At 40.8% G+C, this 25,000-nt stretch overlaps 1 protein-coding gene across 1 annotated transcript in view; it reads left to right on the top strand.

The window, feature by feature from the left end:
- CWC22 (CWC22 spliceosome associated protein) overlaps positions 1–25,000 on the top strand; it is a 271,938-nt gene that overhangs the window by 70,496 nt on the left and 176,442 nt on the right. Inside the window, exons 13-15 of the mRNA XM_085869986.1 lie at positions 2,107–2,169; positions 2,694–2,852; positions 4,107–4,197. Coding sequence (XP_085726112.1) covers positions 2,107–2,169; positions 2,694–2,852; positions 4,107–4,197 — 313 coding nt within the window. The remainder of the gene's footprint in view (positions 1–2,106; positions 2,170–2,693; positions 2,853–4,106; positions 4,198–25,000) is intronic.

The raw sequence follows: 25,000 nt of genomic DNA, 5'->3' as shown, positions 1-25,000 counted from the left end.
GGCAGAGAGGGGAAGCACAAGAGCAACAGAGCAGGTTTTTAGGACACGTGAGCTGATGCCTTCCTGTCCAGTTGTAGTCAGCGTGGAGGGTTGCCAGAAACTTTCACCTTTTCAGGTGCATTAGACACAATTCAGGACCAGTTGGGTGTGACTGGGAAGGATGGGAACAGAGAGGGAGGGATTAGGTACACAAGATTTTGAAGCAAACACAGAATTGAGGCATTCAACCTTTTCATGAGCGGAGTTGTTTGTGATGCCATTTGGAGTGAGGGAAGGAGAGCAATACGCCAGAGATGGACTTGACAATGTGCCACCAGGTTTTAGAGGATGGAGACAAGTTTGAAAGCTCATTCTTGAGATTGGACAGATGTTGTTTTCTGACTCTCCTGAGAGTAGACACACACTTGTTGTGGGCTCTCTGAAATGATCTGAGGTTACCATCGGTTGGACTTGCCTTCTAGGAGGAGAATGCAAGTTATTTTAAAGCAACTATCTCAGCACAGTATTCAATCTTCCATTGGTGGGAAAAAGATAGCTGAATATGAGGTGGGATGAATCTGAACAAAAGAGAGAGCAGGTTTCTGTGCAAGAATTTCCAGGCTAAATTAATCAGCAGCGGTGGATATCGGAGACCAGTCCTTCAAGTGTAAATGAACAACTCCCCCAAAAAACGCGAATACGTGAGGCACGAATGTAGAAGCAGGTCACATTTTTTAAACTGTGGATATGTGAAGCATGAATGTAGAAGGTCACATTTTACAAACCGTGAATACAAGGGGTCCGCGAATGACGGGGTTGCAGAGTATAATATTTTTCACGTTTGTCGAATTAATTTTTGTGTTTATTTTTCCTTTCAGCTCTCATTTTCATGGACCAAAGTTTCTCGGTTCTGGAAATATTTTTCAGACTTTGCATTTATCAGTATTTATTTATTTTCTTGTTATTAACCTCCGCCATCGAAGATCGGAGGTTACTGTTTTCACCTCTTTCTGTTTGTTTGTTTGTGAACAGTATTAAGGAAAAACTCCTTGACGGATTTCGACGAAACTGGGTGGGGGGATTAGGTATGGTCCAAGGATCATGCCATTCGATTTTGGACCTGGTCCAAAATCCAATATAGCCGCTATGGCGGCCATTTTGAAAAAATATTTGATTCTTTTTTTTTGCATTTCTTCATGTTTTAAGTGATTTCCAACCCCCCCCCCCAAAAAAAAATTGTTAGAGAAAAAAAAAAATTGCAACTTCTTTTTCAACAAAATTTCGATGTTTTTTTTTTTGCATTTCTACATGTTATAAGTGATTTCCAACAAAAACATGCCAAAATTATAATTGCGGCTGATTTTGGAACTTCAGGTGGATATACCCACGTAAAATCAATTTCTGTCTCAAGGAATCTAGTTATGACGAATGAATTAAGTATATAAAAGTTAAAAGGGAAAGTTGCAAACTATAACTCTGAGCACTGTTGACGTCAAATTGAATGAATAGGATATCAGGTTCACTTGAGTGACCTAGCAGTATTGGCGGCGGAGGTTTTGCACTCTACCGAGTGCTCCCCCTCTCGTTTTAGTTATTATTAAGCACTAGCATCATATTACTATTATTGTTGTTTTTGTAGAACTTGTCCTAATAGATGGGTTCGATTTCCCCCAGAATTCCAGATTGGTTAATTTCCCCAGAAATGGCACATTGCAGTATGATTCGTAATATCGACACATCACGAGGTGTCACGATATGATCCACATTTACATCGAGAGAATTGGGTTTCTCGAACCACGCTGGCTATGCTATTCTGTTTTTTGGGGTTTTTTAAACCTAAAAACAATACCCCAAGTACAATCACCAGTTTTTAACTCATTCCATCCAGTGGTTCAGGAGTGTGTAGTAGTTATGAATACTCAGAGACCCTTCTGAAATTCATGCGATTTTGTTTTTGTGACTGATAAATCAAAATAAGAGTTCAACACAAATTTTTATTCACTGAGTGTTATTTAAAATTTGATGACTATTTATCAAATAATTTTGCATCATAAAAATGTTTGACGACTATGAATGATTATGATTTATTGAAGGAATAATGTATTTTATCAATGTTTGTTTTTGCAGACATTTTCAAAGAGGAAGACAATTTTTTGCAGAATGAAGATCGATACCTTGCCATCAAGGAGCGTATGTCCAATTTTTTTTATGGGTTTTGGGCCGAGTTACTCAATTTTTTGTTTGTTTGTTTTTATTCCCTTGTCACCGATAACACACTATTTTGTTGAAAATCTCAAATCAAAAGCCCTATTTGTATAACACGATAGAAAATGCTTCCATATTTTGCATTGCTGCAGTTTTCATGTTATTTGGAGCATTTCATAAAATGCTCGAAATGGAATAGACCAGTGTGAGGGTTTTTCATGATTCAGCCATGTCATGTTTTTTGCTTTGCACAATCATTAAATATTTCCCAGTGTGGGAAAGGAAGTGGACTGGAAGTTATGCTTGCACTTGTTTACCTGGATTACTGTACCATTTTATCTCGTTCCCCAGTCAACCTTTACAATAATTAGCATAATCAGCTTTTTTGGCTGTATTTAAAAATATACGGCTGCATTTGCATGTCCTCGAGGCAGATGTTTAAATTGTTTTACTTTACTTGTAGCTTCAAAGTGTATCTTTCATTTTCCTTTGTTAATTCTTCCCTGCAGATTTATTAAAAAATTTTAAGCTTAAACCTGAAGATGGTTATGAAGATGAAGATGACGACGATGACGCTGATAACGATGACGATGATGATGATGATGATGATGATGATGATGAAGAAGACGCTGATGATGACGACGACGATGAAGTGGATGAATCTGAAGGTGGCATATTGTTTAATGTTCTTTACCATTCTATTGTGAGCATGCTCTCCCACACCAGCTCCAGCACACCATCCATTACTGTATTAATTTATTTTTCGGAGACATGCCTCTTAATTTGCACAAACCTCAAAGATTGTTTGGTATTGTATTCTTACATTTTCAATTGACTTTATAAATGACTATTAAATTGAACACTCATTGGTCAGAAAGATCGAGGGTGTATGCATCCTTGGTTTGATTTTTTTGGTTTTTAAAGACAGTGCTAGATATTTTTGAAATCACCTTTAACATTGACAAACACTGTATACTCATTTTCAATTGGTCTAACTAATTAGCTGGTTCATTGGAAGTGAGAAATGTGAAACAAGTCTCATTTATTATATATTGGGCAAATCATAATGAGATGTCTGCAGTAAATTGGTTCAAATAGATTGCCGAACCTTTCGGCTTATTGTCTAATTTGGGCTGATTAAATGATAACGGTGGCTATGAGAAATGTTTAATTGAGCATAAAAATAGTTACTATATATACTGCAATGTATAATTCGTTTTTTTTTTTTTAAAGCGCTGCTTTGAGCTAATATTTGACCACTTTGCATTGTGGTAATTTGACCACCAACCTTGTAATTCTGTATTTGGTATTGAAAATGAACATGGAGGAGCTTCTGCATTTGTACACAGTTTATTATATGGTAAACAAAAGCATTCTACAGTTTGAGATTTGAATGTGTAGTCCGTATTGTATGACGTGTGTTTACAGGAAAGAGGACCAAACATGATTAATTTTTCAATGAGAATGAGGTTGGCCTTTTTAAAATGCAACAATTATTTCAGGCTGATGGTAGAGATTGTTTGTATGTATTTCTATTATTGGCACAATCATAATATTAGAAGATACTGGTGTTTTTATAAATGAAAACTATAACTTTGACTTTGATAGTTTTAATGTTTGTAGGCAAATACCTACAAAAACAATGTACATGGAAATTGAACCTGCGATCACAGACTCACTCGTTTAGGTTAGCACTGAGTGCTAACCAGGGCAAACTGAAAGCTTGTATGGCTGTAGGTATTCGCCAATCTGCTGAAATGAATCCACTAAAGAGGGGAGCTTTAACAGGCAAATGATTGTTTTTACTTCTGTTGAAAATGAGACCTATTTTATGTTCAATCTGCAATGTTGAGTAAATTGAGGTCTATTTTGATTTGTTTGAATAGCTGGTGATCAATACCTACTTTGTGCTGTATGTGCAGATAAAGAACAGAAAAAGATGACCATCATTGATGAAACTGAGACAAACGAAGTGGCCTTTCGTCGTACCATTTACCTGATAATACAGTCAAGGTATGTTGTTATGGGTTGTCTTGATCATGTGGACAGATGTAGGATCATGTGACAGACAGTAGGCTGTAACCTTTTTTGTGATCATGTGGTGTTGGAGGTTCTTATTTATTTACATTTTCTTATTTGCTATTTAATTGGCAACAGAGGAAGTTAATTTTTTTTGACTCTTTTTCATTTCTTTGTACACTTTAAAACTTATTGATTGCATGATTACCTTTAAAATAATTTGGTCCTTGAAAAGGGAACCTTTGCTTCCATTTTCAAGGACCAAATCAGTTTGGGTCAGTAGGTACAAATATTTTTAATTTTAATTCCGTAGTTTGTTCCAGTTGAAATTCAAATCAAAACTGTTATATCCTGTTTTCGTTTTTAATTTTTATGTCTTTTTTTAATCACGTGATATGGAAATTTTTTTTGAAAACTTCCAACATAACTAAAACTATTCCATCTGCTGTTAGTCTTGTTTTGTCAATCCATTTTGCCTTCACACACTAATCCGATGCAAATTGCTTTATTTGTGAATGATTTAGAGTTTGGCAATTGATATCACCACTATGCAGGTCATTCCCCTCAACTATACTAATCCAAAGTTAATTGAACTGTTGTACCCAAACACATATATTTACAAGATTCACGGTACCTTACCATATGTGATGGTACTTGAAATGTAATCCAAAGCTTTTTTTCATTTATTATTATAATTATTTTTCAGATTACTATCCGGTCGGCTGGCGGGTTTAATCAAAATACACCATATTGCATTTCATAAACATATTGCACGTCTTTCTGTGGGTCTCAATGAGGATGTAAAGTGAAGCAAAACGCATGAAAAAAGGACATTTTAAAGCACGTAGTTGTTTGTGCTGTTGTGATGGTGGCTATGGTTGTTCGTACTATGGGAAGCGAAAAGCGGGGTTAAGCAATTGGTTTATGTCTGTCCATCTCTACGTCCATCCAGAAACGTCAGTTTAAATTAAAATTGAATGTTATATTTTGAACACAAATCGGAACATGAATCGGAAAACAAATCTGCCGTTTTACCGTGCTTTGTCTCTGAATTTGTCCCGATAACGTGCTCAGAGAGGAGTGAGATAATTTTAAAGCATTTAGCACGTCCATCAAATTTTTTTTCAGCTGTGCAGATGCTGAATTGACATAAGGGGGAGCTCTAGTGGCCGAGCATCATGAGAAGGAAATGCCAAACTACACTACTTCCTTCGGACATGGGTGTGATTTTTTTTTTCCAACTCTGTGCTTGCTTGGCAGTCAAAAAATGAAAAATCATTCCAAACAGGAAACTTGGTTTTTCAAGATGTCATAAATGAGACATACAACAGGCAGGAATAACTAATTTCACATGTTTGATAGGGTGGTGTAATAGACAATGTGGCAACGGCAGTAAACTTCCGGAATTATTTTTTTTGTACGGCTTTTACAATCTTTATTTTTATTTCAATTGAATTATTTATTTGAACACTGGAGAACACCAATTGCCTTCTTGTCACCTTGAAGAACCTCCAGTTTTGCATTATTTGGACATGTTGAATGAGGGTGGTGTATAAAACTACTTCAATACTGGTAAACTTCTGGAATTTTTTTTAAAAAGAACTTTCAAATCATTATTTGATTTCCATTGAAGAATATATTCGAACACTGTGTGGGGTAACGTGATCTATGAACTCTAGTTGTTTATGCGCTCCTTCCATGTACTATTATATATTTTTCTATTGCTTCGAGAAGTATTTTACTCGGACTATACATAATTTTGTTCTCCTTTCGTGTCCGTCATGGCTTTAGTCTAAAGGGTTCCTGCTGTCGTACCATTGGAATTGCTACATTGAAGAGCTGTTCCTGCTTCTTCTTCTTCCACCCCAGAATGACGGTCTTTTAAAACTGGCATTTTTGTGATTAAATGGATTTGGAATTTTTATTCCAAGTAAATCTATTGTTAGATTTCCAATGGTACCATTTTTATTATTATACGACTGGAGTAACCCTTTGGAATAAAGCATGAAGCATGCACCCACAGAGAGACAGAGACAAACACGCACACAGACGAACACACATCCGCACATCCATGCACGCACGCACGCACGCACACACGCAGACAGACACATATGCGTGTGCACAGACACAGGCACGCACGCACAGACACACGCGTGCACACAGAAGGACAGACATGCACACACACACACACACACACACACACACACACACACACACACACACACACACACACACACACACACACACACACACACACACACACACACACACACACATACGCACGTACTTACACATACACGCACATGCACGTGCGCACACACATGAACATACACATGTAAACACATGCACATACGCCCATACGCACATACACATATGCATGCACAGATATAGATCCACAAATAGACAGACATATGGATGGTTCTCCTTTTAGTACTAGTTTACCGTCATCTTACCATAACCCACATGATAGATCATCATTAATTTATATTTTACAATAACACACTTGCCCACATGTTTATAATTGCACCACCCACGTGTGCACAAGACGATGCACTAATCAAGGGTGACTTGTGAAATCGATATATTTTATAGCTTCGCAAAATTTTCATCAGTAATTTTTTTTTCCTTAGGTGAGTCAGAAAATGGAAAAAATGTTTTTATAATGACGTTGTTGTTGTTTTTGCTTGGCGTTATGCTCTATACCAGAGGTGGGTAAAATACGGCCCATATGCCGGATCCGGCCATTATATTACTTTTGTCCATCCCACCATGACTCCCAGACCAGACTGTATTATTCCGCCATAAAAACTAAAACCAAACCGTTGCGTTTTGATAATAATCGTTATTTAAACACAGTCAAAATAATAACCTTTTGGGACTTTTAATTTACTCTGTCGGCAAATGTTGTACAGCAGGAAAACAATGCAATGTCTGCATGCATGGTACAGGCCGATGATTGTTTGCTATGATTATATTGCTAACCACAGCAGCCAATTGTTTAGCCTGAGAGGCATGCAAAAATTGTCCATATAGTTTTCAGTTTTTGCAGGAATTCGCATTTGTCACACCTCAGACGAGGGATACAAACATGAGCTATTCGAAGAAGAGAAAAGTAGACGCTGAATGCTGAGTGTTCAACAAGGAATGGACTTTAAAATACTTCTCTATGGATGTACAGGGGGGAAGCTTTGTGCTTAGTTTGCAAATCCAGTGTCACCGTATTCAAGGAATACAACTTGAACCAATATTTTGAGAGCAAACATGCAGCCAAATGTAAGAACATGTTGGACGAAGAGAAAGCGAGTCAATCACATGAAATGGTTGCTTAAATGAAGAAAAAAAAAAGCACAAAGTTCCTGAAATGAATTACTTTTTATTTCGTTTTCCAGATGGTGATATTAAATTTAGTTTCTTGTTTTGTGTTTATTAATTTATTAATTAATTTCAGTTTGTTGTGTTCATGCCCGTGAACCCGTGAGGGAATCGGGTGAAGCTTTTGTTTATTTTCTCTATTTTGTCATATTATGTCATCCCAGTCTCCTCGCTGGTTGCTTCCGGACCCCGCACATGCTTAGTGTGACAGACTACATTCCATAAGTATTTAAAAAAACTTTTCCTTTCACTGACATTTGGAAAATGTGGCAAACACAAACTCACCAGTCACTTCTCTGTGATTATCATGCGAAAATGTCTTGACGCATTAAACTTTAATGGCATTAACCGTTCACGCATCATGAATTTGAAAATTATTCCGATGGTAAGGTAATTTTATTACAAAGCATATAATGCGACCTGCGACAAAATACCGAAATTCTTATGTGGCCTGCCCATTAAAATTATTGCCCACCCCTGATTTATACCATTGTAGAAGGGTTGGGGATGCACATATCTATTTATATATATATATATTTGCAAGCCCTTGTAAAATTGCAGCAGGAGAGGAAAATAATTTGGGTGTTGGACCTTCTAAACCCTTATATGTGATAGGAACATTTGGTTTCACAGTTGCTCATGATCTATTTGTTTCAATGTTCCAAGTGCTGTGGCTCTAAGCACCAGGACCATTCATTTTGACTTGGTTATTAAAAAAAAACATTTTGGAATGATAAGCATAGATTATATTTCGCTTGATGCATTTTATGAGTGCAGCTCTTTAAAAAGTTTCTATATATTACCACTTTTTTGTACAATTGGTTCTCCTTTGCTTATTATAAAGATATTGAGGCTCATGGGGGAGCAATATAACTGAACAAAGGGTCAATTGATACAAAATGGAGGTAAAGGGAAAACGGGACAACGATGACCACACAGAATGCATTCAGGAAGAAGAGTATGGTGGAGCCCATCCAAAGCAACCTGCTGTTGACACTGGCAAGTTTGCAGGAAATCTGAAAGTTTCGCATGGATACCTTTGTCATTGTATGGAAATTGTGAGTTATTGCAAGATGATCAAATGCATTGGAGGTATCCAGTAAGATGGCCCCAACCTTACTATGAGTGAAGCGTGTGCCTTCTACTCGTGTTGAACCAGAAACTGGAAGAGGCTTACTCGTCAAAAAGTTAGTCAATTTCATTACAGATTGAAAATCTATGTTCAGCAATTTGCTTTGGTTCTTGTGCTGAATTTCCATTGCAGTTTATCCATCATATTTTGGGTTTTTTTTTAATCTAAGGTCAACTTTGGTCACAATGAATGATTTGCCATCAATCACAGTACGGATTCCTTCAGCTGCATACAGTTCCATATTGCTGAAAGTCTTTACATTTCACTTTGAGGTGGCTCATGCTTTTCTCTTTTTTTTCTTTTTTTTTCTCCTCTCAGAAGGTTAAATTGAAGGTCCCGAGGCCAGTATAAGCATATTTTTTTTTTGAATGTCTTCTGCAGCTGGACTCGACTCGCCAAAGCAGCCTTACATACTCTGCTTGTGACAAGCACATGCAGTGTTCCTCTCTCCCGTCAATCATTTTGACAAGATGCAGTGTTGTATGTCAAAGCGCCAATGAACAAAGCTGTCACCAATCTGTAGTTTTGATTTTGTAAGACCAGCTCTTCAGCGCTTATTCAAAAAAACTCTTCCAGTTTGAATCTGGTTCTGTGAAGTCTTAGATTAATATATGTTTATTGTCAACAAGAGTTCGTCTTTTGCATTGGAGAGACGAATTATTGGTCATGTCCTCAATCATCATTCATCATTCAGTTATTTTCAGATTTCTGTACTTTTAAAATATGTCATTGTTGAGAACGAGCAACTGTTCTTTTATGCTGTTTGAGCCTCTTTGCAATTAAAATCATTGTTTGTGAAGATTTAGCAGCACAACCGTTTTCTTGGAATTAAATGTGAGCTTGTGAAACCTGTAGCTGTAGCAGTGTGGCAGTTGCTCACCATGGTGACTACGATTGATGCTGCCTTGAGGCAGCGCTTCTCATTCCCGTTTCCCAGCATGCAAATTGCCTCCATTGGTGTAACAACGGCCAAATTATAGTAGTTGAAAAAACAAATCTACTGATTGATGCACCTGTCGACTCGTGTTCAGTACCTCTTAGGGTACATTGGTGGAGCCCTGCAAGACAATGGGGTGGCTTTTTTGTAAGCTACGAAACTCGGTGCAAGTTTTTTTTTTAAATCTCAGAGCATTCTAAGATGTACTAAAAATGTTTTACTTTGTTTTTGCATGTATAATTTAATTGGCACATTCTAAAGTGATTGCATCGAAGGTTTATCTTTGCGATCATCCCTGGCTCCCCATCTGTTGTTCTTCCCAACATAATCTGGCATTACTTTTCATTGGTGGCATTCCAAATTTGTTGCCTTTGATGGATTGGTGTTAGTGGTGCGTTGTATTGTGCATTGCTCACAATTAATAATGATTATTGAGAATGGCTCCATACCATATTGCTTATCCATAACCTCCTGTTTCAATGTAGATATATAAGGATCTGATCATGCGGACAATGGGGAGGGGAAAGAGGGGGTGCTTCTAAACTAAACAATGCCCCACAAATACACAATATTTGGTTTGTAAATATTTATCGAGAACTTCTCTCACTTAAGGAATGAAGAAAAGAGCAACACTGAAATTTTAGACGTAATCACCTTTGAAAAGGGTTTTGGATGAGAGTCAAGATGACCCATGGTCAGGACAGACAGCAAATGCAACTGACCCACAATCCATCGCACAGGTCAAGCCATTAATCATTAAGGATGACCGCATTCATGTTGCAAAAATATCCACTGAATTTTATCAATGCAGCATTTGCACCATTATCTGTGAACAATCAAGCCTGTCCAAAGTCTCAGCAAGATGTAACCCTCAAAACCTCAGTACTCATTATTGACAGCAGCAGCTGTCCATAAACTGCAATGGACAGCAGCAGCTGACAGTCATCATGCCATGAGTTTCTTGAATAGTTCAGCAGTGATTCAGCCCACTTTATTGTTCATCTGATAACTGGTGACAAATCGTCGTTTCACTGCTGAGTATCCTTAAACATAATTGCAATCAATGCAATGGAAATGCAAGAATCATTGCCATCAAATCTATTTTTGTGTCCAACCTCCCGGCTTGAAGATCATGGCCTCAATTTTCTTTTGAATACCAAGAGATTTCTGCTGATGGACTTTTTCACAAAATTGGAATTTCAGGGAAATGTTTTGACAGCATCATGCAAAAATTTCTCGGTCATCAATCACAAGCCAAAGGATGTTGGCTAAACTGCGCTTCTTCTTCGCAACAGTGCTTGTGCACATGGCTCGTTTTGCATGGACCTCCATTTGTGACTGTGGCTTTGAACAGCTTTACCACTCCTTACAGTCTGGATTTGGCCCCCAGTGACCAATATCAATTAAGACTTTAAAGTCCTACCTGAGTGGCCTTTAATTTTTCTGACAAATAAAATGATGAGCAACTGAGATGTGACGAAAGGAACAATCTGATAGTTTCCATTTTCCTGGTGTCGACAGTTTTAAGGACAAATGGAGCATGTTTCTTCAAGTTATGGGGTGATTAGGTTGAAAAACCCAAGGGCTCTTTTATCGATTGATGTCCAACTGGCAGGTGGGTGTAGTCTAAATTTGCGTTTATTTAACAAGGGCATTCAGAAGCTAGCAACACATGCAGCACTCGGGCACTGTGTTGTGCACAGCAAAGGAGCTGACGGCTAACGTTTCTTCTCCCCATTTCTCCCCCTTTTTATTCTGCTTCCCCATCTATATAATCCTGGACCAAGAGCATTCATGAAAACCCCTCCCTTGATAAACGACTCGTAATTGCTGGATGATTCTACATCCGGAAGCAACGAGAAATCTCTTCAAACCTCGGCAATCTTTCCACAAAGCTTGAAGTCCAACTACAATTTTTAATTGGTCACCCTCGTTTCATTTTTTTTTTTTTTAACTTTACTCAACTTTACAGTTGAGTAGAGTTTAAAAATGAATGTGGCTCCTCAACAAACATTACACAGTCATACTATATAACAATTCACAATTTTTTTTTCAATATCCAATCATAAGTATGCAAGTATTTAACATCATATTGAACCAAGATGAGGGACTTAATACAAAAGTTTGTGTGCATCCAGGTGTGGTTGTTAAAGGTCAGAAACCTGGAGAATTTATGGCTTTTTTGTTCATCTGAAAGCATTTGCCCCACCCAGGGGACAAACTTTTGTGATTGGTGTGCAAAATCGTATGCACAGTTCTAACCATCTTGTATGCCTGTGGTTATGGCAATTCTTTCCCCTGTATTCTGCGATTGTTCATCACCAATTCCACACGCTGAATGTTCAGTGAACGACTTGTTTGGGGTCATCTGGAATGAGGCTCAGTGTTGCTGCCTCACACCTCTCTTTAAACATCTGCACCCAACTGCAGTCCAAACGTTCTCATGCCTATGGTTGACACTCCACATACTGGAAGCAGCTGGCGATGAATGTTTACAAGTTTACCTACTCGGATGCAAAATTTTGATGTTAACATGTTGCTCATGCAAGTTGAAAACAGCCAGTTTCCAGTGCATGTCTAACACTGCCCACATGATCAACGCTGCTGTCTCGTGTCAGATGATGACTGGACAGTCTTGGGGGAGGGGGGGGGGGTTGGGAGGAGTGGGGAATTGTCCATTAACTTATGCAGTTGTCATTCAATTCACATTCACCCATTTGGGAATTGTGAATTAAAGAGATCTTCATATCTGAACGCACGTCGTAGTAATAACTGCAAGCAAGATTAATTTTAATATTTACATGTTGGCCAGGACTGCAAGTATCTTTGTCATCAGGACATGGGAGCAGACCCTCCCCCTCTCCCTCCTCCCACCACCCCCACCTTCTCTATTTCTGAAAAAACATAAATAAATACACATACCATTTCTATCTTTCCCAGCTCCCACAAACGATAGACACCTCATCCGAATGTGTTTCTGCCTTGCAGATGCATTCAGCCATGACTCCATCCGTCCTCCGGAATACTGTGCAGTCATTGTCACCTTGCATCTTTTTCTTCACAATTGCTATTTCCATTGTATATTCTTTGAGATAATCAACGTTGTTACTCTTGTTGAAATAACTCATAATTACAATAAGAGTAATTCAACCTTTCCTGGCAGGCAGTTCAAGGTGTTCTCCTTGGACCGATTTGCTTGTTTTGTGAAATCTCTCAATGTGATTTTCCCCCCACAAGTACGCAAGAATCATCACTTGTACACGGTCCAGAGGACAGCTTATGGGGTTAGCCGCAATATCCTCTATTTGTTGTCTCATCCAAATTTTGAACAATTGCATCAAAGGCATTCTTTATGCGTAATCACTTCTTAAGTGGTGAAGCACAATATATATATATATATATATATATATATATATATATATATATATATATATATATATATATATATATATATATATATATATATATATATATATATATATATATATATATATATATATATACATATACAGTGGGGAGAACAAGTATTTGATACACTGCCAATTTTGCAGGTTCTCCCACTTACAAAGAACGTAGAGGTCTGTAATTTTTATCATAAGTACACTTCAACTATGAAAGACGGAATCTAAAACAAAAATCCTGAAAATCACATTGTATGATTTTTAAATAATTAATTTGCATTTTATTGCATGAAATAAGTATTTGATCACCTACCAACCAGTAAGAATTCCGGCTCTCACAGACCTGTTAGTTTCGTCTTTAAGAAGCCCTCCCATTCTCCACTCATTACCTGTATTAACTGCACCTGTTTGAACTTGTTATCTGCATAAAAGACAGCTGTCCACACTCAATCAATCAGACTCAAACCTCTCCACAATGGGCAAGACCAGAGAGCTGTCTAAGGACATCAGGGACAAAATTGTAGACTTGCACAAGGCTGGGATGGGCTACAGGACAATAGGCAAGCAGCTTGGTGAGAAAGCAACAACTGTTGGCGCAATTATTAGAAAAATGGAAGAAGTTCAAGATAACAGTCAATCTCCCTCGGTCTGGGGCTCCATGCAAGATCTTACCTCGTGGAGCCTCAATGATCATGAGAAAGGTGAGGGATCAGCCCAGAACTACACGCAGGACCTGGTCAATGACCTGAAGAGAGCTGGGACCACAGTATCAAAGAAAACCATAAGTAACACACTTCGCCGTCATGGAGTAAAATCCTGCAGCGCACGCAAGGTCCCTCTGCTCAAGCCAGCGCATGTCCAGGCCCGTCTGAAGTTTGCCAATGACCATCTGGATGATCCAGAGGAGGAATGGGAGAAGGTCATGTGGTCTGATGAGACCAAAATTGTGCTTTTTGGTTTAAACTCCACTCGCCGTGTTTGGAGGAAGAAGAAGGATGAGTGCAACCCCAACAACACCATCCCAACCGTGAAGCATGGAGGTGGAAACATCATTCTTTGGGGATGCTTTTCTGCAAAGGGGACAGGACGACTGCAGCGTATTGAGGGGAGGATGGATGGGGCCATGTATCGCGAGATCTTGGCCAACAACCTCCTTCCCTCAACAAGAGCATTGAAGATGGGGCGTGGCTGGGTCTTCCAGCATGACAACGACCCAAAACACACAGCCAGAGCAACTAAGGAGTGGCTCCGTAAGAAGCATCTCAAGGTCCTGGAGTGGCCTAGCCAGTCTCCAGAACTGAACCCATTAGAAAATCTTTGGAGGGAGCTGAAAGTCTGTGTTGCTCAGCGACAGCCCCGAAACCTGAAGGATCTGGAGAAGATCTGTATGGAGGAGTGGGCCAAAATCCCTGCTGCAGTCTGTGCAAACCTGGTTAAGAACTACAGGAAACTCTGATCTCTGTAATTGCAAACAAAGGTTTCTGTACCAAATATTAAGTTCTGTTTTTCTGATGTATCAAATACTTATTTCATGCAATAAAATGCAAATTAATTATTTAAATATCATACAATGTGATTTTCAGGATTTTTGTTTTAGATTCCGTCTTTCACAGTTGAAGTGTACCTCTGATAAAAATTACAGACCTCTCGGTGCTTGTAAGTGGGAAAACCTGCAAAATCAGCAATGTATCAAATACTTGTTCTCCCCACTGTATATATATATATATATATATATATATATATATATATATATATATATATATATATATATATATATATATATATATATATATATATATATATATATGTATATATATATATATATATATATATATATATATATATATATATATATATATATATATATATATATATATATATATATATATATATATATATATATATATATATATATATATATATATAGTCGACTGCCTTCAGCAGTTTGGCAGTTGCTTAATAGCTCATTCTTTCCAAGGGTTTGACAGCTCTCTGGTGATGTATGTGTATATGTGGCAAAGATATTGTAAATTCTTCACAAAATTTGAAGGAAGGCCAGGGTATCCAAACAATTATGATTCAGCTGCCTTGTTTTCAACTGAGTCTAAATAATCCCCAGATGCTTCAAATCTTGAAATTATATTAATCTGAAACTCAAATTTAAGCAGTTTAATAAGCAAGCGTGTTTTGCTTGTCTATTTTTGGGGTGCTATGATTATTTTTTTGACCTAGAGCTCCACTACTCAGTTTCTCCCTGCTTGGACAGTAATTTAGATGTTGCTATTTTGTAGGTTTCATCCTTTGATGTGCATGCATGTATGAATGGGGTGGGGTGAGCGGGCTATTTCAGCATGAGCATGATGGTGCGGTACATGAGGTTCGATCAATGTCAGCTCGGGAAATGGGGTGTGGGATGGAGGTCGAATCTTACATCGCAGGCTGTTAAAAGAATGACATGGTATGAATACAATTATGAATTTCTTACCCCACCCCTGCCCTGCCCCCACCCAGGGAGTTTTTGGACTTGCTAAAATGTACAACATTGTCTATCCCCTCCCCTGCCCTCTCCACCCAGCCCTCTCCACCCAGCCCTGTTATTCATGCAAATGTGAGCTTTTATCCTTTATCATTGGAATTTTTGGGCTATGTGTTGCAATGTATTCTGACACCCATACTCTGGTTGGGTTTGAATTTTTACCCTCGCCGAAGGAGAGGATATTGCATTTGGGTCTGTTTGTTTTTATCTTGCCAAAATGAAGTTTTGCAAGATATGTTCGTCAGCTTGTATGTTTTTTTTTTTTTTTTGTCTGTAATCACGTATAAAAAATTCTGCAGAGCACAGTTATCATCGGAAATTTTTATAACTTCGCATATCAGAGGCCTATAGAGGTCCCTTTGAGTGCACAAAATTTTGAAGGTCAAGGTGAAAGGTCAAGGTCACTTTGGCGCAAATCAGGGGAGTCGACGAAACCCTTATTTTTTTGAGTAATTTTGATCGGATCGTCTTCAAACGTCATGGGAATATAGTTCATGGTCTGGCGCTCAGCTGATTAATTTTTGGTGGCGATTTGCCTTGACCTTCATATGTTTTTTATTTTTTTTAATTTTTTGGTCTGTAATCACATATAAATCACTCTGCAGAGCACAGTTATCATTGGAAATTTTTGTAACTTCGCATATCAGAGGCCTATAGGAGGTCCCTTTCAGCGCATAAAATTTTGAAGGTCAAGGTCAAAGGTCAAGGTGACTTTGTCGCAAATCAGGGGAGTCGACGAAACCCTTATTTTTTGAGTAATTTTGATCGGATCGCCTTCAAACTTCATGGGAATATAGTTCATGGTCTGGCGCTCAGCTGATGAATTTTTGGTGGCGATTGGCCTTGACCTTCATGGTTAGCGCCTCAGGTCAAACATATTTGACCCCAAGGTCAAATTTTCAAGTTTTAAGAACCATATCATGTAGTACCTCAAATTGAACACCTCGATGAGTGCTTTCTAGATATGTCAAGCTTGAGACATTATGACGTCATTTCGTGATGTTATGAGGCAAAAGCATATTTTTCATGGTTACTCTGTAGAACGATTCTCATCGGAATCTCTCGTAGGCAGATATTCCTCAAGGAGTCCCTCCTGGTGGATAGCAGCTCTGTTCACCTCAGTGTGACCTTAAAGAAGTCACACGTGGTCACCTTTTGGCAAGATACGGGTCACCCTGTGGGTGACATTGGTTTATTTGTCTGTTTGTTTGTCCGCACAGAACTTTCGTGTTTTTCTCTGTAACCGCTTGTTGGATTGAGACAAAATTTTCACCATTGGTGCGACTACTCATGTGGAATGTTTCAATAATAATTATGATGTCAAAGGTCACGTGGTGTGGCAGCCATATTGGAAAAATGGAAAAACATTGGACCTCTGTATCTTTGAAACCGCACCAAGGAAAAAATTGAAACCACACATATCAAGTATTCCTCATGGGGAATGTGATTTTTTATGACATCAAAGGTGCCTTTGTTATGATGTCATAAATGCATATGCAGAACGCCACATCCGATCAGTATGAAAAGTTTTGAGGGTCATCTCGGGATAAAATGGTCAACAAATTATTATTTTTTTATTACATCATCGGTCACGTGATTTGGCAGCCACATTGTTTAAAAATAAATACATTTTTAAAAACCTTCAAAAATCCTCTGTGAAATCGCTGAACCAGTCTTCACTTCATGCATTTATATAGTGGCAGTTCTAATTATGTCTCTTATTAATGATGTAACACACTAGTACACAAACACCACATGGCACACCACACAAAACGAGTCCTGGCGAGGGTCTGCAATCTCCGATTTCTCTTTTTCTTATTAGTGACTTGTAACGATTCTTGCATACTTGGTGAAAATATTTTGGTGCACAACTAATTATTTTGAGTCTGTCGTATAACCACCCCTAAAATACTTTCTTCAAAAATACTAGAGATTTGAATTTGAATAAGTTCTTCTATGAATGTCTATGCTCAGAATATGAAGCAGTGAAAATCACCAGGACAGGTCACCGATTAGTGTTTGAGGAATTCCCAGGAGGCTAAAACGATCCACTGAGCATCATAGTTTGTTTTCACACTTTCTCAAAATAGCTTCGCAAAGTCGAGCAAATGCCATGCACACTTTTGCATGTGCTTTCTCGTTGTGTAATATTTGGAAATAGTGACAAAACTTCTCAACATTGTTAAACAACAAACTATTCCTGCTTCTGCTATATCTTACAACACCAAAAAGTATTGAAGGTTCTTTCTCTTCATCAATTACAACTGTTTATTTGTTTTGATGTGTATAGTCTCTGTAAAAATTGCATAGATTCCACAATAATGGTTTTGAGGTGGAAGGGAAAAAACCTCATATTGGCAGACCCCTGCGGATTTGTAGGTCATAAAGTATGACCTACTTCAACAATCATGTATTTGTATATATATGTATATATTTTTTAAACACTTCAGGACTGGTCTCCTATAAACAGCTGGGAAATTGGAAATCGGCCAACATCACAGCATTACATAAAAAGGTGCTAAAATGGATCCTCTTAACTCCAGCTAAATTAGCTTACTTCTAATCATCAACAAGCTTATAGAATCCACCGTGACAGTTCATATAAAATCATTCCTTTTCTCCAATAGCCTCATCTCAGATCATCAATTCGGATTCAGACCTGGTCACTCTACTTTGCACGTACTGCTTCCACTGTCCTAACAATGGCTGGAGGCCCTCAGTATCAGACATGAGATCAGGACTGCCTCTCTGGACATACAATGTCCGTCTAAAAAGTAACGGGACTGACTGCACAAAAATTTTATTCCAAAAAATATATTTAAATCACAGCTTGTCCCCTTCAAAATAGTTTCCCTCCAGTCTCACACACTTGTCCATCCTCTTCTTCCACACTTCGATGCACCCACGAAAGGATTCTTCTAGAATCCTCCGGAGCTCCGTCGTCACGGCCATTTTGATGGCCTCCACACCAGGAAATCGAGTCCCCTTGATCACCCCCTTGAGCTTGGGGAAGAGGAAAAAATCACAAGGGGCCAAGTCTGGCGAATACGGGGGTTGCTCCAGAGTTGGCACGTTCCTCTACGCCAAAAATTGTCGGATGCTCAGGACACTGTGAGCAGGGGCGTTGTCATGGTGGAGCACCCAGGCATTGTTCTCCCACAGATCCCTCCTCTTGTCCCAGACTGATCTCATGAGGTGCCGGAGGATTTCCTTGTACACGTATTGATTCATTGTTTGACACTGTGGTAGAAACTCGAAGTGGTTGTTGCCCTTGATGTCAAAAAACGTGATGAGCATCACCTTGACCTTAGACTTCGACATCCTTGCTTTCTTTGGTCTTGGTGATGCCGGACTTTTCCACTGACGACTCTGCCATTTGGTCTCGGGATCGTATTCGAATATCCACGATTCATCGCCAGTAATGACTCTCCCGAGCAGGTCTGGATCATCCTCGAGGTGCTCGATAATGTCTTGACAGACAGTCACTCTTTGCTGTTTCTGGTCCTCGGAAACAGTTTGGAGACCATCTTTGCGCACACCTCGCACATTTCGAGATTTTCAGTGATGATGCTCCAGACAGTGTCCTTGTTGAAGGAAAGTTCCTCAGCAATCATCCGCACCGTGAGTCGACGATCTGTGTGCGCCATCTGCTTCACACGCTCGATGTTGTCCGCCATTCTGCTTGTTGATGGTCTTCCAGACCGTGGATCATCTTCAACCTCCTATTTGAACCTCTTGTGCCATTCAAATGCACGTGTACGTGACATCGTTTCTTCCCTGTGGACTTGCTGTAGCATTGCGAAGGATTCGGAAGATGTTTTGCCAAGCTTGGCAAGAAACTTCAGATTGGCTTTCTGCTCACGACTCATATCGCGACGGCTCAGACTAGACAACGTGTAAAGCACGACCTGTAGAAAATCACACAATGAGTGCAGTCAACCATCACCAATCACATATGTTGCTGGAATATTGCGAAAGACTGTGACGCAACCCGTTCATTCAAGTTGCGTAAGTGTAGCACACAGCAGGCTCAGTCCCGTTGCTTTTTAGACGGACATCTTTTCTCGAGCTTTTGATACAGTCTGGCATCCTGCCTTGCTCTCCAAACTGTCTGCCTATGGAATCCAAGGCCAACTCCACTCTTGGATTACTGACTTCCTCCACTCTCATAGAAAACGTGGCTCTCAACGAAACCCTTTCTTCTCCTCTCCCTGTCAAAACTGGAGTACCACAAGGCAGTGTTCTATGCCCAATATTATTTCTAATCTTCATCAATGATCTCACTGACTCTGGAAAATCCTCTCCATCTCTTTACTGATGGCTGGTGACTCCACTCTCTGCTGTGACATCTCTCCTCCTCCTGACAGACAGGCAGCACTGCTCTTCTCTCACGTTGACAAATTCACAAACTGATGAAACACTTGTAATATGTCTTTCAAACCTGAGAAATTCTCTCTCTTTCTCTTTCTCTTTCTCTTTCTCTCCCCCCCCCCCTTCTCTAAAATGACCATATGACAAACCCTCCCATCTACTTTATCAACAGCCTTCTCAAAGAGGTTCAGTCACTCAAACGATTGTGTTTCACTCTCAGCCATTATCTCTCTTGGGCAAGCCACATTTCAAAGTTGGCCTCCAAAACCAAATGCTGACTGAGCATCTTCTGTCATGCAAAGTCCTTCCTTGGCACATCTGAACTATCCACCTACAAGGCTTTCATCCGCAGCTTGATGGAGTATTACGCTGTCCCATCTGGGCTAGCTCCCCTGCCTCACATCTTGCTCAGCTTGATGCCACGGAAACCAAGGTTTTCAAGATCATTTGAATCTATCGTGATGAAGCTGAGTCTATGGGCATATCACTTTGCATCGGGTTGTCGAGGCAGTTTATTTTGATTAAGGAGTACAATCCTGGATGGGTCACCACTCCAACACAGGATGCTGGAATGGCTTATTACCCCAGTAAGCTGGTACTCACTTTGCCGACCTCGGAAGGATGACGAGCTGAGTCAACCCACCTGGTCTTATTTAAATGGCGGACAGGGACTCAAACCCAACATCCAAAATCTTAAGCCAGCCTCCTTAACCATAAAGCCAACACCAGGCCTGTGTTATTCGCATAGCATAGATTTTCTCTTGTAAACATGGAAAATGTCAGAGCAAGTCGTCATGTTGAACGTGATGCTGAGGAGGCAGTGTATGTAATTTATAGATGGTATCGTGAGGGACAAGATTGTCTGTGTAAAAAATAAAAATAAAAACTTATTTTATTTTATTTTTTAAAAACCTCCTGTTTTGGGCTGCGACAGGGTGAGGACTTGGGCATTTAGACACATGGAAGATGCATTGTGCTTTAAAAGGAGACAGTATTGGTTGCACTGGTTTGGCCAGTGGACCACAGGCCATGGCTGCGAGATTGGTTGCAGAGCCCCAAACTGGTGTAAGATGTTTTATTTATTTGTTTTGATGGCTCAGATGATGGCACGCTCGCAAAGTGGAAGGCCAATGAGAGGGATGCATCACCCAAAATGGTGGTGCCAAAGTTTACCAGGGTAGTAAATGCACCTGAGCCTGGCAGTTGGTCTCAGTTCCTTTCCAGTGCAGTGCAGTTCTGTTTGAGTACTGGTCTCGTTCCGAGATCATTTCTGTCTAGCTTCAGTGGTAGTCCTGTTCAATTGAGTTTGAGTGCAGTTTGAGCTGATGAGAGTCGGCAGGGTATCACATAGTCTTATAAACTATTCACCATTCGTGGAGGTTTACAGGAACAGGTATGTACAGCATGATGAACAGCATATGTACAGGTAGTGGACCAAAAAATGGAAGCACAAATGTGAAGTCACTTAATGGGGCATTGGGCCCACCATGCGCAGCCAGTACGGCCTGTATGCGCCGTGGCATAGAATCCACCAGCACCTGGAATTCTGCAGGAGGGATGCGGCACCATCCTTTCACGAGAAAGTCAATCAACTCACACCTGTTTGATGGAGGTGTAAAACACTCTCTTAGGTGTCATTCCAGAATATCCCATGAAATGCTCGATTGGGTTCAGATCTGATGACTGAGAAGGCCATGACATATGGATAACATTAGTGTTGTGCTCGACCATGCGTGTTCTGTGGAGGGGGGCATTGGGGGTCTCCTCTTGTAGCCATGCTTGCCATAATTATAGGCAAGCAGGCCGATGCAGCATTTTTGTGCATGACCCGAAGCATGTTGGGATGTTATTTGCTTAATAATCACATGCGCCACATCTGTGTACAAGCTGTTGCTTGGTGTCCCTCATTAACCTAGGTGTTTCCATTTTTTTGTCCACTGTGTATTCTTCTTCTTCTTCTTCTTCCTCTTCCTCTTCCTCTTCCTCCTCCTCCCGTTAGGGGTCGCCACAGCGGATCATTCGTATGATCCGCATAGTGATTTGGCACATATTTTACGCCGGATGCCCTTCCTGACGCAACCCTGGTCGCCTCTTACGACACAGGGATATGGTACACCTATTTTAACCAGGGTATACACCGGCCCAGTACACTGGTACTCACTTTGCCGACCTCGGAAGGATGACAGGCTGAGTCAACCCCCTGGTGTATTAATTCAGTGGCCCAACGGGGCTTGAACTCAGGACCTTTTGGATCCCAAGCCGCTGCCCTAACCACTGCGCCAACACCAGGCTATTTTTGTCCACTGTGTATGTGTGTGTATATTGTTGAAGATTCCCGCCCGTCAGCGTGTGAAAGACCGCGTCGAACCAATAGCAGCCGCTTCGCCCACCGAACGGACAATCCAGTCACGGCTTTCCGGATCAATACCGGAAACCAGCCATGGGTGTGTTTTCAACCACACCACAACCTTGTCCGCACTCGACCCGCACACTACAGGATCCGATCGCCAAATCTTAGATTTACCTAATTATTCGCGCGGGTAGGTTACCGAGAGATTGTACCTCAACGGGACTGTGTGGAAACGAGCCGCTTAAGCAGCTCGCTTCCTTTTGGGATAACCGAGCGGGGTATGATCGCGCAGTCCCGTTGGACCCGATCACTTTACCGGCTATTGAAAAACCAACTATATTCCGAGTGCAAGATGGGGCAGTTCAATGAGGGAATGGACGCAACGAACAGGTTTACATTCACACAAGGACATTTATTATAATAAAGCACGAATGCAATTGAACAAGGCAAAACACGTATGCAATTATACAAGCAACAAAAGCACGACAAAATAACTACAACCGTCTACTTATTATGTACAGTCACTTGCACTCAACAGCAGTTCCGACTTATTAGACGGGCCCACGGACACACGTACGCACACACACACCCAAGAAATGGTGGCAGAGGCCTTTAATAACGATCTCCAGCTCGGAGGACAGGTGAGCTGAAACTCAGAACCTATCTCAAACCTCTCCACCTCGTGTGGTCTTCAAGTTGTTCGGACCCGGGCTCCAGCAAGAGCGAGCTGGATCCAATCGCTGTGAGCTGCAATCCTTCCCGAGCTCCCGCGAATCCTCCCGCGCTTCTCAACACGTGCTGGTGAGACGAGGCGCCGATCCTTCCCGTCGATGCGTCGCTTCCCCGAGGAACCACCTCCCGCGCTTCTCAACACGTGCTGGTGAGACGAGGCACCGATCCTTCCCGTCGATGCGTCGCTTCCCCGAGGAACCACCTCCACGAAGAAGTTGATGAGTCGCACCAAGCCGGGAACCAAAATGGAGAACGAAGTGCTCCACGGACCAAGAAGAAGAAGCCACCACTCGCAGCCCAAGCCGAGTGACCGGCTTAACTTCCCTCCAAACAGGGCAGCTTGAAGCAAAAAGCTCTCTCGAGCCAAGCAGAAGCCGAAGCTCACTGAACCGTCAAAGCAAAGAGCCTCCAAAAAGCCTCCTCCCGAGTCAGGCCTCAGCCGAAGCTCACTGAGTCAGCCAAAGCAAAAAAGCTTCCGAAGGCCTCAACCTTAACGCAAGCCAAGCAGGACCCGACGGTCTGCTGAACGACTCCACTCAACTCCCTTCTCCAACTCTGCCCTTGAACAAAAGAAAAAGATCTCTTATCCTTCTCCGCCCCCCCTCCTCCACGCCAGGCATGACTTATGCCCTCGTGATCCACCCCCCTCCCCCGCTCAACCACGGGTGGGAGGGAGTTGTTGACACCATGAGTCACGGGACGGCAGGGTTCTTCCTATTCGCAGAAGAGGGGGATGGATGTCTCCATTGTTCGTTCCCTAACTATTAAATCGATCCGCAGCTCATCGAATTGATTTCTGAACATTTATACAATGAAAGGTGAGCTATCTAGGGAACAAGCACTTATCGCCATAGCTGACTAATGGAACCTGTATGTTGTGTGCAATCGAATTCCAAATTCGTAACAATATTTACAGCTCTGGAAAAAAAAGAGACCACTCCAAATTTTTTTTAAATCAGCATCTCCACATGTATGGCAGCCATTCCATTCCAGTGTCTGTTAAATTCCAACACAGGCACACCTCATTCTACTTGGTGAGGTCCTGATGCGGTGATCACCTGAACCGAATGTTATTTAACAAGGAAAAGTATAAAAACCACTGCTGTGGTCATCACTATCCTCTTGCAATAGGACCAGCTGGATGGCAAAAACAGTGCTAGTAGTACCTCAAAAGTAATTGGAATCAAAAAAATAACTATTGACCATGCCAAAAGAGTTGAAAAGAAACGTTTTGAGTGAGAAAAAGAAGGGTTCAATTCTGGCTTTACTGGCAGAGGGATACAATGAGCGTCATGTTGCTTCCATCCTTAAAATTTCAAAGACGGCGGTTCATAAGAACAAGGTCAAGCAGCAGACATTGTGGACAACAAAGCTACAGACTGGCAGAGGGCGAAAACGACTTTCCACTGACCAGGATGACTGCCAACTCATTTGAATGTCACTCAACAACCGTGGGATGACATCAAGCGACCTACAAAAAGAATGGCAAACGGCAGCTGGGGTGAAGTGCACGGCGAGGACGGTTCAAAACAGGCTCCTTCGGGGCAGGGCTGAAGTCGTGCAAAGCTCGAAAAAAGCCCTTCATTAATGAGAAGTAAAGAAGAGCCACGCTGAGGTTTGCAAAAGACCATAAGGATTGGACCATATAGGACTGGAGTAAGGTTGTCTTCTCTGATGAGTCCAATTTTCAGCTTTGCCCAACACCTGGTAGTCTAATGGTTAGACGGAGACCTGGAGAGGCCTACAAGCCACAGTGTCTCGCACCCACTGTGAAATTTGGTGGAGGATCAGTGATGATCTGGGGGTGCATCAGCAAGGCTGGAATCAGGCAGATTTGTCTTTGTGAAGGACTCATGAATCAAGCCACGCACAAGGTTGTCCCGGAAGAACACTTGCTTCCTTCTGCTCTGACAATGTTCCCCAACTCTGAGGATTGGTTTTTCCAGCAGGACACTGCTCCATGCCG

Source organism: Eptatretus burgeri, chromosome 2, assembly GCF_056783735.1.
Source record: "Eptatretus burgeri isolate ZD-2024b chromosome 2, Ebu_testis_v1, whole genome shotgun sequence".
Classification (NCBI taxonomy): Eukaryota; Metazoa; Chordata; class Myxini; order Myxiniformes; family Myxinidae; genus Eptatretus; species Eptatretus burgeri.
The sequence above is the reverse complement of the archived record's forward strand: the minus strand, read 5'-3'. Positions and strand labels throughout refer to the sequence as shown.